At 42.7% G+C, this 13624-nt stretch overlaps 1 protein-coding gene across 1 annotated transcript in view; it reads left to right on the forward strand.

Moving 5' to 3' along the window:
- Positions 1–546: 546 nt before the first annotated feature.
- Positions 547–13624, forward strand: part of kcnd3 (potassium voltage-gated channel, Shal-related subfamily, member 3) — a 340961-nt gene continuing 327883 nt past the window's right edge. Inside the window, exons 1-2 of the mRNA XM_078546430.1 lie at positions 547–628; positions 1365–2550. Of these exons, the coding sequence (XP_078402556.1) occupies positions 1439–2550 (1112 nt within the window). The 5' untranslated portion in view covers positions 547–628; positions 1365–1438. The remainder of the gene's footprint in view (positions 629–1364; positions 2551–13624) is intronic.

Here is a 13624-nt window from a genome sequence, read left to right on the forward strand (position 1 = left end):
ACAAGATGCAAGAGGGTAGCAGCTTCCCCCAATATATACACAGCAGCTAACAAGTTGTGCATTGTAAAGATTGCCCACCCCATGGATGGAGGTACAGTGCCTCAGAGGCACAGCCAGACCCGGGGGGAGAGCACTGTCCATCATCCTAGCCTCGACATGCCATCACAAGCCTTGACCCGCCTATCACATCCGTACCATTTAAAGTAGAGAATGACAGAGAGAGAAAGAGGGAGAGAGAGAGTGTGTGTGTGTGTGCGTGTGTGTGTTGGGGGGGAAAGAGAGAGAGAGAGAGAAAAGGGAAATAAGACAAACATTTGGAAATGATAACAATAAAACGTGAACCTGTTACCTTAGCGTGCGGGCAAAGTGGGGTGGGAGAGGAGAATTCCGTGACGAGCAAGCACAAGAAGGCAAATGTGGAAGCGGCGCAGCTAACACCGGCTCCCTGACTTCACCACTCTTCTGGCTGGATCTTCACCTGCTCCTCGCTACTGCGGGATTTACCTTCCTATCTGAGAGGGATTGTATTTATTTTATTTATTTTTTATTTGTTGGAACTCCTCTGTCCCCGAGCCGAATCAGGAGTGTCCTTGCCAGCAAGACTTGGAATCTCCCTCCCATTGCCAAGGTAAGCTGTGCCCGCCTTTTTTTTATATTAGGGAGGAAACCAACCCGCTTCTCTCCAAAGTTTTCCTACTTTCCCTTCGCGGGGACCCTGTTGCAAGCTTATAACCTGCCTCCGCTTCCCGCGTCTTAATGTCCAGAAAACGAGGGGTCGCTTGTGTCATTTCTGCCATGACATTGCCCTTTTCCTACCCAATGTATCTGTTCCTTATTATTTTTTTATATATAGTGGGGAGAAAGGGGAGGAGCCATTGATCTAGTCTTAAAAAAAAAACCCCGTGTCTGATCTCCTCCTCAGTCATCTCCCGTACACTCCATACAGTTCATCTACTTGTTTCCAATCAGCAAAAATGCCTGTCCTTCAGCAGGGAGCAGAGCTCTTATTTACAATGGTGAGACATCCACAGCACCGAGCTATCTAGAAAACGGAAGATCTGCCAATGACTAGATCCTGAGAGTGAGGTGGTTAAGAGTAACTAACAAAATTAACTGGAAACCTGTTTGCAGCTGGAGGAGAGGGTCCAGGGCGATACGGGTTGGATTATTAATGCATTTTGCAGTTTTATAGCCATAAGAACGATTGCCTGACATTCAGGGAGACTTTGTTTTAAGCCTTGGAGATATTGGCTGGGTGGCAATGCATTGTGATAACTTTGTCGCGCCCGTGTGGAAGTGATGGACAATGTGTGTTGATGAGGACTGATCTTGAGATGGAAATTGGTGTCTGTCTTCACTTGCAGATGTTGCCGAATCGCCAGCGAAGGTGGTTCTTGCTTTCCCCGCTCTGAAGCCCCTCAGTCCGCTTGGAGTGGCGATGGCGGCCGGAGTGGCGGCGTGGCTGCCCTTTGCCCGGGCTGCTGCCATAGGATGGATGCCAGTGGCCAACTGCCCCATGCCCCTCGCCCCAGGTGACAAGAATAAGAAGCAGGACGAACTCATCATCCTCAACGTGAGCGGCAGGCGCTTCCAAACTTGGAAAAACACCCTGGAGAGGTTCCCTGACACGTTGCTCGGCAGCAGCGAGAAGGAATTCTTCTTCCACGAAGAGAGCAAGGAATATTTCTTTGACCGGGACCCTGACATCTTCAGAAACGTGTTGAATTTTTACAGGACCGGGAAGTTGCACTACCCGCGGCACGAGTGCATCTCTGCCTATGATGAAGAGTTAGCTTTCTTTGGCATCATCCCTGAGATCATTGGGGACTGTTGCTATGAAGAGTACAAGGACAGAAAGCGGGAAAATGCGGAGAGGCTGATGGATGACAGTGACTCGGAAAACAAGGCGGAAGGGAACTTGCCTTCGCGCACCTGCCGTCAAACTATGTGGAGGGCCTTTGAGAACCCGCACACCAGCACCTTAGCTTTAGTCTTCTATTATGTCACTGGCTTCTTCATTGCCGTCTCGGTGATCACCAATGTGGTGGAGACGGTGCCCTGCGGGATTGGCCCTGGAGATGTCAAGGACCTGCCCTGTGGAGAGAGATACGTGGTGGCTTTCTTTTGCTTAGACACGGCCTGTGTCATGATCTTCACTGTTGAGTACCTTCTTCGGCTTTTTGCAGCTCCCAGCCGCTACAGGTTCATGAGAAGCGTGATGAGCATCATTGATGTAGTGGCCATCATGCCTTATTACATTGGCTTGGTGATGACCAACAACGAAGACGTGAGTGGAGCCTTCGTCACTCTCCGGGTGTTCAGAGTTTTTCGGATTTTCAAGTTTTCTCGCCATTCCCAAGGGCTGAGGATCCTGGGTTACACCCTGAAGAGTTGTGCCTCAGAACTTGGATTTCTCCTGTTCTCCCTCACCATGGCCATCATAATCTTTGCCACTGTGATGTTCTATGCTGAGAAGGGGTCAACCCACAGCAAGTTTACAAGCATTCCCGCCTCTTTCTGGTACACCATCGTCACCATGACAACTCTGGGGTAGGTCCCAAGGTTTTTTTTTTCCCCCTCCCCCTCTCTGTTGTGGTAACTATAACTGTCAGGGGTGCAAACTCTACTTGTCTCCGCGTGGGACCATTGGCTTGCCTGAATAATAGAGTAGGGGCACCAGTGAAAGACAATTGTGTGGATTTTTTACAGGGCGCTAACGTTATTCAGCTTTCAAAATAATCTTTAATTAATAGTAGATAAAAGCGCCTTTTTATTTAGTAACATGAGGCAAGCGTTGAATGTAGGAAAGGATTAATTAGATATCGCTTCAGCTCCAGATTACGTGTAGAATGATTTGATGAACAGTCTGGACATTTGTAATTACATTCTCCGAATTAGCACTGTTTAATCTCCCTTTCTAAGGAGTACCAGGCATTGCCAATAGTTGCTGCATCTCAGTCTGAGACAGAAAGGCAGGACCAGATATTAATCTTTGTCAAGCAGGGGATCAGAAAGTTTATTTGACAAGGAGACCGCGCAATCCAATGAGTGAAAAATGACACGCAGCCTCCGAGAACCTGAACTGTGCTTAACTCTCTCTTAGATACTAGTCACTTTCCTTAGTTACTGCACGCTTCCAGCACAAGGCAAGGTATTAAAAGCCATCCCTAGAGAGCTGTATTTATTTTAACAACAACTATTGTATTTCATTTATTCAAGAAGGAATGTGGGAAAAGCATCGTGTGACCCCTGCTCTTCATAAATCGGCCTGTGTAGTGGAATAATGCGATAGATTTTCTTCCAATAAAGGACTGACTTAGCTTGAGAAAAGACTAGGCTGTCCATATAATCTGACAGATGTTCCGACGATATACAATGTGACACACACAAATAAAAGTGTTTTCTCAGACTTCCCGGGCCAATGACCTTGAGGTTTATTTGTTGGAGTATGAAGACTTATGACAACAGTAATAAAGTTTTTACAAGAGAACTTGGGTGAAGTGCTACCTGGTGTTGAATACTGATTAAAGCCTCTGTCCGCGGTGCTGAACCTCGGCTCCATCAATCAGCAGCAAATTGGCGGTGGCGTTGGTCATTGCCGGTTGCTCCAGGCGCTTCATGCTGTCATTCTCGCAGTCTTCAATCTTTTCTTTTATGGACGTGTTACTGCTATGTCGCATAAGGACGATCTTAAGTTACTTCGCCTGTTAGCCAGTAGGTTCAGTGGGTAACACTCTGGCTTCTGGAGTGAGACATGGGTTCATATCTCACTCCAGAGGTTGATCACATAATCCAAGATGACACTTACAGTGCCAATACTGAGGGAGTGCTGCACTGTCAGAGCTGCCCTCTTTTGGATAAGACCTTAAACCAAGGCCTTGCCTGTCCTCTCGGGTCCGCATAGAAGAGCCCATGGTGCTATTTTGATGCAGAGTCTCTGGCCGATATTTACCTCTCACCGAACATCATTAAACAGCAGATTATCTGGTCATTATTCCCTGGTTATTTTTGGGAGCTTGCTGCAGCAAATTGGCTGCCGTATTTCCTACATTCTAACAGTGACTGCACTTCAAAAAAAAACTTCATTGGCTGGAATGTGTTTTAGGACACCCCCTCCAGCAGCACCCCCCCACCCCCCCCCCCCCGAGGTCATGAAAGGTCCTATTGAAACAGATGTTTTTCCTTACTTTGGGGTGTCTCTGTGAACAGGTGACCTGAGCACTGTAGAAAACAAATGTTAAGTAAAGTCACATTGTTGGCATGGATTTAACGGCCAAGGACATAGTTCTTTTTGATGGGGGCTACCCTTACAATATGTTAGTTTAGGGCTAGTCTCCTGGTTGCAGTTAAGATTATTATGACATTATAATTCACATTTTATCAGTTTAAGATAATATCATTATTTGTAAATTTACAAGACTACACAAATTACAGTAATTACACCAAATAAGATTATTTAAAAAAAAACAGCTGAACTCTTATCTCTCTTTACAATTCTGAGTCCCTTTCATTTATTTAGTACTAGGACTTCCTTCGGTAGAATAATTTATCTCTGCAGATTGGAAATGACTATCCAAAGTCATCAACAGAGAATGGCATTATACTTTGATAGCTCATATCTATCTAAAATCTGAAGCAACATTTGACTTTGAGATTATATTCACATTTAAACACATATCCATTCTTCAAGAACAAATCATTTTTGCTTAACTCGAACAATTTTACATGACATTTTCTTAGTGTCTCTAGGACAAGGTATAGACAGCATGCAAGTATTTTTAGAAACATGTAAAGCTTTGTTTTATCACCATAATCTTTAATCCCTTCTTTCCCCATAAATAGACTTGATTATCTTCTCAACTCATTTACAATCCTTGCTTCAACAACCTCCCCTGATAACTTATACCATTACTCGACTACATATTACACAAAAAAGTCTCATCTGATGTCCCTGCATGCTTCTGTCTTATTTTTTTGTTTTGTTCTCTAGTATTTGAAGTCTTCGCCATGCTTAATAATTTACATGCATCAGGTAACAAATCCAACTTCACTTTTGTTTCAGATAAAGGATAGAATTCAAAGTAAAAAAAAAAATGAGAGTAATGAGGCTCCAGTAGACTGCCTTAAAATTTATTGTCTTGTGATCCAGTTGAATTTTCTTTTGCATTATGCCCTTTGTCTTCTAAACTCCTGGACCACAAACCAACCCCTCAGCTAATAGGTTGTTGAGACAGCCTTTAGAGACAGTCTGCTGTCTGACATTTTTAAATTCCCTTCTTGTCCTAACCCCTAGAAAGTGATTTACAGAAAGTTCAAACAAGTGGCTTGTTTGCTTCTCTCTCTCTCTCTTCTCTCACTCTCCGTGACCTCTGCTCATCAGCTGTACTATACATAGTAATAGGTCATTCAGTCCTTCAAGTCTGATCTCCCATTCAGTTTTATTGTGGCTGACCTGTATCCAAAACATTTACCTGCCTTTGTTCCATAGCCATTAACTTTACCTGACTATAATCAACTGACCTTGGTTTTGAAAGTTTCTATTGACCCAACATTCACAGTCTTTTTGGGGTGAGATTTCCAGATTACTATGCCCTTTTTTGTGATGAAGCACTTCCTGACTTCATTGCTAAATGGCTGTAATTTTGTTATGTCCCCTTGTTCTGGATCCATCCACCAAAGGAAGTAGTTTCTCTATATCTAACCTATCAAAACCCTTTATAATTTTAAGTACCTCAAATAGAACACCCCTCAATTTCTTAAAGTCAAGGGAATACAAGCCAATGGCCTGGATATTCTGCAGCAAGCGACTCAGCTCCTGACATCCCAAAACCTTCCGGCCATCTACAAGGCACAAGTCTGGAGCATGATGCACTACTGTCCACTTGCTTGGATGAGTGCAGTACCAACTACACTCAAGAAGCTTAGCATCATCCCGGACAAAGCAGACCACTTGATCAGAACCCCATCCACCACCTTAAATATTCATTCATTCCACCACTGGTGCACAGTGGCAGCAATGTGTATCATATACAAGACAGACTGCTGCAATTTCCACAGCTTCTTTTGACAGTACTTCCCAAACCTGCAACTAGGGCAAGGCACCAGGCATATGGGAATATCACCACTTCAAGTAATACACTATTCTGACTGGAAATATATCATCGCTGTTGGGTCAAAATTCTGGGATTCCCAATCTAACAACACCAGGGGAGCACCTTCACCACATGGACTGCACAGTTCACCACCTGTCTCCAGGACAATAAGGGATGGGCAATAAACACTGTGCTTGTGAGCAATGCCCATATCCTGTAAATGAATGACAAACAAAGTCTGTGTAACCAGTCATCATAATTTAAGCCTTTAACCCCTGGTATAATTCTGGTGAATCTTCGCTGCACCCCCTCCAAGGCAAAATTTCCTTCCTGAATGCAATACCTAAGGGTTCTTATCCCATAGTCAAATAACCAAGAATGTGGCATGTGGAAATGGTAGATGTACCACTTTCTGGTACTGCATAATAGAGAACCACCATATTTACCACGATAGTGGGATTGTTGACTCAGAAATCATTAATAGGAATTCATACTTCCACTACTGAAAACGTTCTTTCCAAGTGGACTGGAAGCCATTGCCTTTTTAAGAATGGTAGCGTGCAGAGCATTGGGCAGTAAAAGTTCGTTTTTAGGTAGCCAGCAAATGGAAATGACAAAAAAATGTGCGTTATAAATAACAAAACTACGAGCTTATAAAAGAAGCAACAATTCTTAGCTAGAGTTGAGGGATGAATAGCTAAATCTGTATACAGAGAAAACACGTTCATCAGGATTGCTTTTTAGATTTGTTCTGTGGAGCCTGAAATTACAATTGAGATAAGTGAATGACTGCATTCTTACTTCGTCTTTGTGTTTAAATATAAGAAGGTGACCTTCTTATCATTTTAATTCTCTAATAACCTTTAATAGAATGCAATTTTATGAATTTTGGTAATTGTCACAAGCATTTGATTATATCAAACTTCCAATATGTTAAAATTGGGTTTCTTAAACAATCAAGTAAAATTCTATGAAATTTACTTGGTGTTTTAATGGATGAATTCATTCGTTTTAAATTAATGGAGCTAGGATTTGTGCACTAATGTACCCAAATCCCAATTTCAAGGCCCATAATAGGAATTGTTTCTTAAGGTTTGCGCCTGTTAGTTTGTTCCAGTGCCTGGGCGTTCTTTCATGGTAAAACAAATTAAATTATTTTGACAATTAGCATGTTTTTTAAGATCTGGCCAAACCTCCTCGTGCAGTAACTGGCGATCAATTGATAATCAATAAGGATTCCAGAAATGAATAATGCCCCATTTGGAGAGATTGGAGAAGCTGGGATTGTTCTCCTTGGAGCAGCGAAGGTTCAGAGGAGATTTAATAGAAGTGCTCAAAATCATGAGGGTTTTGAAGGAGTAAATAGGGAGAAATTGTTTCCACAGGGTAAAAGGTCAGTAACCAGAAGTAACTGACTTAAGGAATTAGCAGAAGAGTGAGAGGTGAGATGAGGAGAATTTTTTTTGCATGAATTGTTAAGATCTGGAAGGCGTGTTCTGAAAGGGCAGAGGAAGCAGATTCATTAGTAACTTTGAAAGGGGAATTGGATAAATACTCAAAGGGGTAAACATTGCAAGGCTGTAGGGAAAAAGCAGAGAAGTGGGACTAATTGGGACCAAATGGCCTCCTTCTGTTCTGTAAGACTCCACGCTCCTATGATTCCTAGTAAAACAAAGAATTATTTTGAACTCCTTGTCATAGGCCATGATGTTTCCAGGTTAGCTTCTTTGAAATCAATGAAAGCTTTAATTAGTTTAACTTTTTAATGACCTAGCATTGATCAGACTGAGAACTGGTAACGCTTTGGAATGGAACATCTTGTCATATTTTTGACAGGAATAGCCTAGTGAATACCAGGCTGTTCATAGTAAGGCATAAATATAGGATAGAGGTCCATCTCTGAGCCGACAAAGTACCTAATTCTCATCGTCAAGAGAATAGTCCCTGCTACACCAGTGCGGCAATCCTGGGGAGAGCTGACAATTTAGTATTAATTAGTGGCGAATTAAAGACAGTTTTGTGCTATGACTTAAATTCTCTAGAAATGGAGTCAAGAATGCCCAAATCACATTTCCCTTAATTAGCCTTCTCACAAGGCATATAAATCCCACTAGATACTCTATATGTAGTAATGTCAAGAAGCCATGTGTGGAAATTGCTTCTATTTGTTTATTCAAGCAAAATCAAAACACAACTTCAACAGTATGACTTTATGGCTTCGCTGGAAATATGAAATCAAGGAATTCTTCACCAAGTCATTTATGATGTGGCTCACACAAAACCTTCAATCTCTTCACTCTCAAAACACATTTAGTCATCTCTTGAACAGTCACCAGGGAACATTTTCTTCTCATTAGCCTGGCTGAATTTAAATTCTGGACCAGCTGGAGTGGGGGAAAGGTCAGCATTCGGGCCATTGGTTCCCTTAAAATGTGACTATTTAACAACCATCAGTATTCAAAACAGCTACACTATTGGATCGAAACAGCTGTGAAATGGGAAGCGGGTAATTATTTGCAATGAAAAAAATTGAAAAGAGGATGGGAAAAGGGGAAGGGAATGGATACAAATGAATAGAGAGAGCTGACCAAGGCATGATGGCCAAATGACCTTCTCTGTGCTGTAAAATTCTGCGCCAAAAGACCATGAGAAGCTTTGTGCTGCTCCATTCTAGATATAGCTCATGATTCGAAATTCATTTATGACTGACTTTTACGCTGGTGTTCATAAGCATGGGATATGACTGGTGAATGCCAGCAGTTGCTTACTAAAGCAGGGATTCTGCATCAGGGCACTCAATGCAGTGGGTTAGTGAATCAGGAAATTAACCTTTATGCATCTTTTTGGTGGGTCTGGACTTAATGACAGAAATCTGACTGTTTTCCCTTTGCCTAGTCCCAATGCACTGGCAATGGAATTGCATTTCAAGAAGGCACCATGCAGATTATTCTTTCTTCCCTCCCCCTACTACATGCAGATGATGGTGAGGGAAGGGTATGATTTTCTGTGCAGCCTCGTTTTACTATGCTTTTTGCCAGCCAATGAGGCACATTAAGCTGACCAGTGGCTCTGCAGACTAGGATGCCCCAAAGATTTCAGACCAAACCTGTGGTAAGGATTGTTAGAGATTTTTGATCAATTTAACATTTTGTCATGTATAAATTTATCAAAGTATTATAAAAAGACTTAAAGTTTTTTTTAAAAAATGTAACCTTTGGGAACTAGCGGAGCATAGGAACAGGAAGAGATCATTCAGCCCCTCAAGACTCAGGGATGTCCAGAGGAAGGCACTGGGCCTTCCTCCATTGGAAGTAGTATAGATTCTGACTTCAAGTTGTGAGGCCGCATCACATCACTGGTAAAAATCCAGCCCTAACAGACCATGGAGATGAGGAGAATTTTTTTTCTGAAGGTCGTGAGTCTTTAGAACACTCTTCCCCAGGGAGCGGTAGAGGTAGGTTCAATTAATATTTTTAAAGCAGAGGTAGGTAGATTTTTGACTAACAAGGGGGTCAAAGGTTATCGGGAGTAGGTGGGAATGTGGAGTTGGGGGCCACAATCAGACCAGCCATGACCTTATTGAATGGCAGAGCAAGCTCGAGGGGCCAAATGGCCTACTTCTGCTCCTAATTCACTACCTCAACTCCATTCATCAGTCTCTGAACCATATCTCTTGCTACCCAACAAAACCCTATTGATCTCAGTCTTGGAAGCTCCAATTAACCACTGACATCCACAGCTTTTTGGGAGAGCGAGACCCAAATTTCTGCCTTTCTTTGTGTAAAAAAGATGCCTCCTGTCATCAATTCTGAATGGCCCGGCCCAGCTTTTCAGAATATGCCCCCAAGATCTAGATTCGCCCACTAAAGGGAATAGATCCTCTTTATCCACCCTCCGACCCTCTCTTGATTCTTCCATTATTTTAAATACGGCACATGATCACCCCTCAATCTTTCTTAGGCACTGATGCTAAGGGAGACTGTCAGCACACTGCCAATGCTGTCCCCATTAACCAACGGCAACCTGATGACATGTTTCTCCAGAGGATAAAGCTTTCACTTTCAGCTCATTCAGCGATTTCATCGGGCTGACCAACTTCCCGCCTTGGACCAAGTCATTTTGCACAAATCCCGTGATGAGCATAAACCTCACTGGAAACAAAGCTGATGATCTTTCCATTTGTATAAAGCTCGGTAGCTTCCTGAGGAGAATTAGGCTGATATGAGAGGAGTTACACTGATGGTGCAATTTCAGAGCTATTCCAGCTATTAAACCAACCATGAAGGAAAACTGGGCCACTTTTATATTACAGATTAGACTTTTTCAGAAGAGGTTTTACAGGAAAACTGTAACCTCTGTAAATCTTGGATGATTTGCACATTACGATATTTGGGTTAATTTCAGGTGGTATAATTGTACAACAGATTTTGTGTGGATGCCGCATTTCGGAAGACTAGAGAGTGAAATCACTAGCAGTGTGTCACTTCACATTCTTGGGAAGCAGGGGTGAGGTCACTTGAAGGAGATAGTCTTGCTTCAGTGCTGCACTGGTATAGCAGCACTGCACAGCTTTAACTGCATTAGTGCAACAGCACACCATTGGTATCACTGGCCAGGAGAAAGCTTCTCTTTAAAACTTTCTTTTGTCAGTCAGCGTTGACAAGATGGTGAACTCCACCAGCAATGAAAGTGTAAACTCTGCAGAGGCAGCTGTGTGCAGACATGCATCAAGCAGGTATACAGACATGTGTGCAGACAAGTGTACAGATATGCATGCAGGTATTCATACAAACATGTACATACATGCGTGCAGGTATGCATACAGATGTGTACAGATATGCATACAGGCATGAATAAAGACATGGGTACAGACATGTGTACACAGGCCTACATAATGTGCAGCCATGCGTACGTGTGACTATAGTTGCCTGGTCACAGCATGGTGCAGAGACAGCAGTATACTCTGTAGCACCAGACTCTCATCACTCTCAGTAAGAACTTATCTCGAACCATCAGTGGCATTAATGAATTATCCTAATTTGATCTGACTTGCTTATGTAAGTTGGCATAATGAGAAAGTAGAAGCTATTATTACGTGGTAACTTTACATAACTGCTGTTCCAGAAGCTGAGGTATTCCTACTGGGAATTTGTGTGTGAACTCTTTGATTTCTTGACTACTCATTTTAGTGGCAGCAACTTGTAGGAACCTGCACCTATAGCCCCAGGTATGTCACCTCAGTGAGCTGAAATCTACCTCCAAAATGGGAGAGATGAAAAATTACCCCTTTTGAGTCACCCCCATCTTAAAGGCACCTTGAACCTTTACATAGGACCTTCATTTTTGAATGCAAGATCCCTGTTTTTGGCAATAGAACCCTTCATGGATTCACCACTGCCACAAACTCTCCCTGACCTGCTGCTAATGCATGCAACCTGCTCTTTCAATCTGCCTCCCTTCACTCCACTCCCCCAACTTCCAATCTACTTGTTCATGGCTCAGGTTTCAGGAACCTCATTTCCACACTCAGGAATGTTCTCTCTAAACACTCCATCTCGTTATCTCTCTGCCACCTTTGAAAAGGCTTCTCCAAACCCATATCTCTGGCTGTCTCCTCTAACTTCTCATGCCATTGTTCTGTGTCCATCTTAGCCTTTGTACAGTTCCTTGGCACCTGTTTCTATGTTAAAGGTGACATGAGGATTTTTTTCACACGGCGAGTTGTTGTGATCTGGAATGCACTACCTGAAAGAGTGGTGGAAGAGTTTTAATAGTAACTTTCAAAAGGAAGTTGGTACAGTTTTTGCTTCCTTATTTAAGAAAGGGTATAAATGTGTTAGAAGCAATTCAGAGAAGGTTCACTCACTCAACCAATACCTGGGTTGAGGAGTGCGGGGGAGTTATCCTATGAGGAAAGGTTGGACATGTTGGGCCTGTATCCATTGGAGTTTAGAAGAATGAGAGGTGAAATTATTGAAACTATAAGATCCTGAAGGGATTTGACAGGGTGGATGGTGAAAGGATGTTTCCCCTTGTGGGTGAGACTAGAACTAGGGGGCACAATTTAAAATAAGGGGTCTCCCATTTAAGGCAGAGATTAGAAGAATTTAATTCTGAGGTTTGTGAGTTTTTGGAACTCTTTTAACCGGAGAGCATTAGAGGCAGGATCACTGAATATTTTTAAGGCAGAGGTAGATAGATTCTTGACTAACAAGAGAGTCAAAGATAACCCAGGCTAGGCGCAACGTGGATTTGAAGCTACAGTCAGGTCAGACATGATCTTATTGAATGGTGGAGCAGGATCGATGGGCTGAATGGCCTACCCCTGTTCCTAATTCGTATGTTCCTATAAACACTTAGAGCCAGAGAATGGGACTAATTGGATAGCTCTTTTAAAAAGCTGGCACAGGCAACGATGGGCCAAATGGTCTCCTGTGCTGTATCATTATATGATGCAATAGTTATACATAGAGTCACATAGAAGACAGTGCACAGAAACAGGCCATTTGGCCTCAAGTAGTCAATGCTGGTGCTTGCATTGTGCTTTCAGTGAGCTCTGATCCTAGCTCAGCTATTAGCTCATTCTGCTATCTTGCTTTCAGACAGGGCTGACTCCACGCTAGTCTCCTCCCATTCAATCTGCCACATCTCAGTCTTTCAGCATTTCTTTCTTGACCCTTTACTCTCATGTACGTGTCTAGTTCCTTTTTGAAAACATCTGTGCTACTTGATTCAACAACGTCCTGCGGTAGAGAACTTCACACCCTAACCACTCCCTGAGCAAAAAAAAACCTCCTTATTTGCCTATTGGACTTATTAGTAACTGTCTTATATTTGTGCCTCCTAGTGTTAGACTTTCCCACAAGTGGAAACATTCCCTCCTTACCTACCCTGCCCAACCCGCTCGTAATGTTAAAGAAAATAAAAGCGAAATACTGCGGATGCTGGAAATCGGAAATAAAAACAGGAAATGCTGGAAAAACCTAGCAGGCCTGGAAGCATCTGTGGAGGGGGAAACAGAGTTAATATTTAGAGTCGGTATGGCTCTTCTTCAGAGCTGAAGAGAGGCAGAAAGATGATGGAATTTATACTGTTGAAAAGGGGTGATGGAGCAGGTGGAACAAAATAGGAGTTTGAGGATGGGTTGGAAGTCAGGAGAGATTAAATGACAAAGATGTCATGGGCACAAGACAAAGGGAGTGGTAATGGTAGTGTTAAAGACTGAAGTAGGTGTTAATAGCAGCATAAAGGTCAGCCCCGTCTGAAAGCAAGATAGAATGTATTGCTGAAAAAGAGACATGTCGAAGCTTTTCATCTTGCACTCAACAGGACACTTTGCAAGAATACCAATGTAAGGGGGAAAACAACAATTTATACTGTATGTGAAGAGAGTGCTGATTGGTTGGCAAGTGAACTCTGATTGGTAAAGGCATTGCCATGGAAAATGCAGACTGACAGTTAACTGCCAAGCATTGTTTAAAATTTAAATCAGGCAGCTTGACCCTGATTGGTCAAGGCATTGCCCTGAGGAA

This window comes from Cetorhinus maximus, chromosome 8 (assembly GCF_964194155.1).
Source record: "Cetorhinus maximus chromosome 8, sCetMax3.hap1.1, whole genome shotgun sequence".
NCBI classification, from domain to species: Eukaryota; Metazoa; Chordata; class Chondrichthyes; order Lamniformes; family Cetorhinidae; genus Cetorhinus; species Cetorhinus maximus.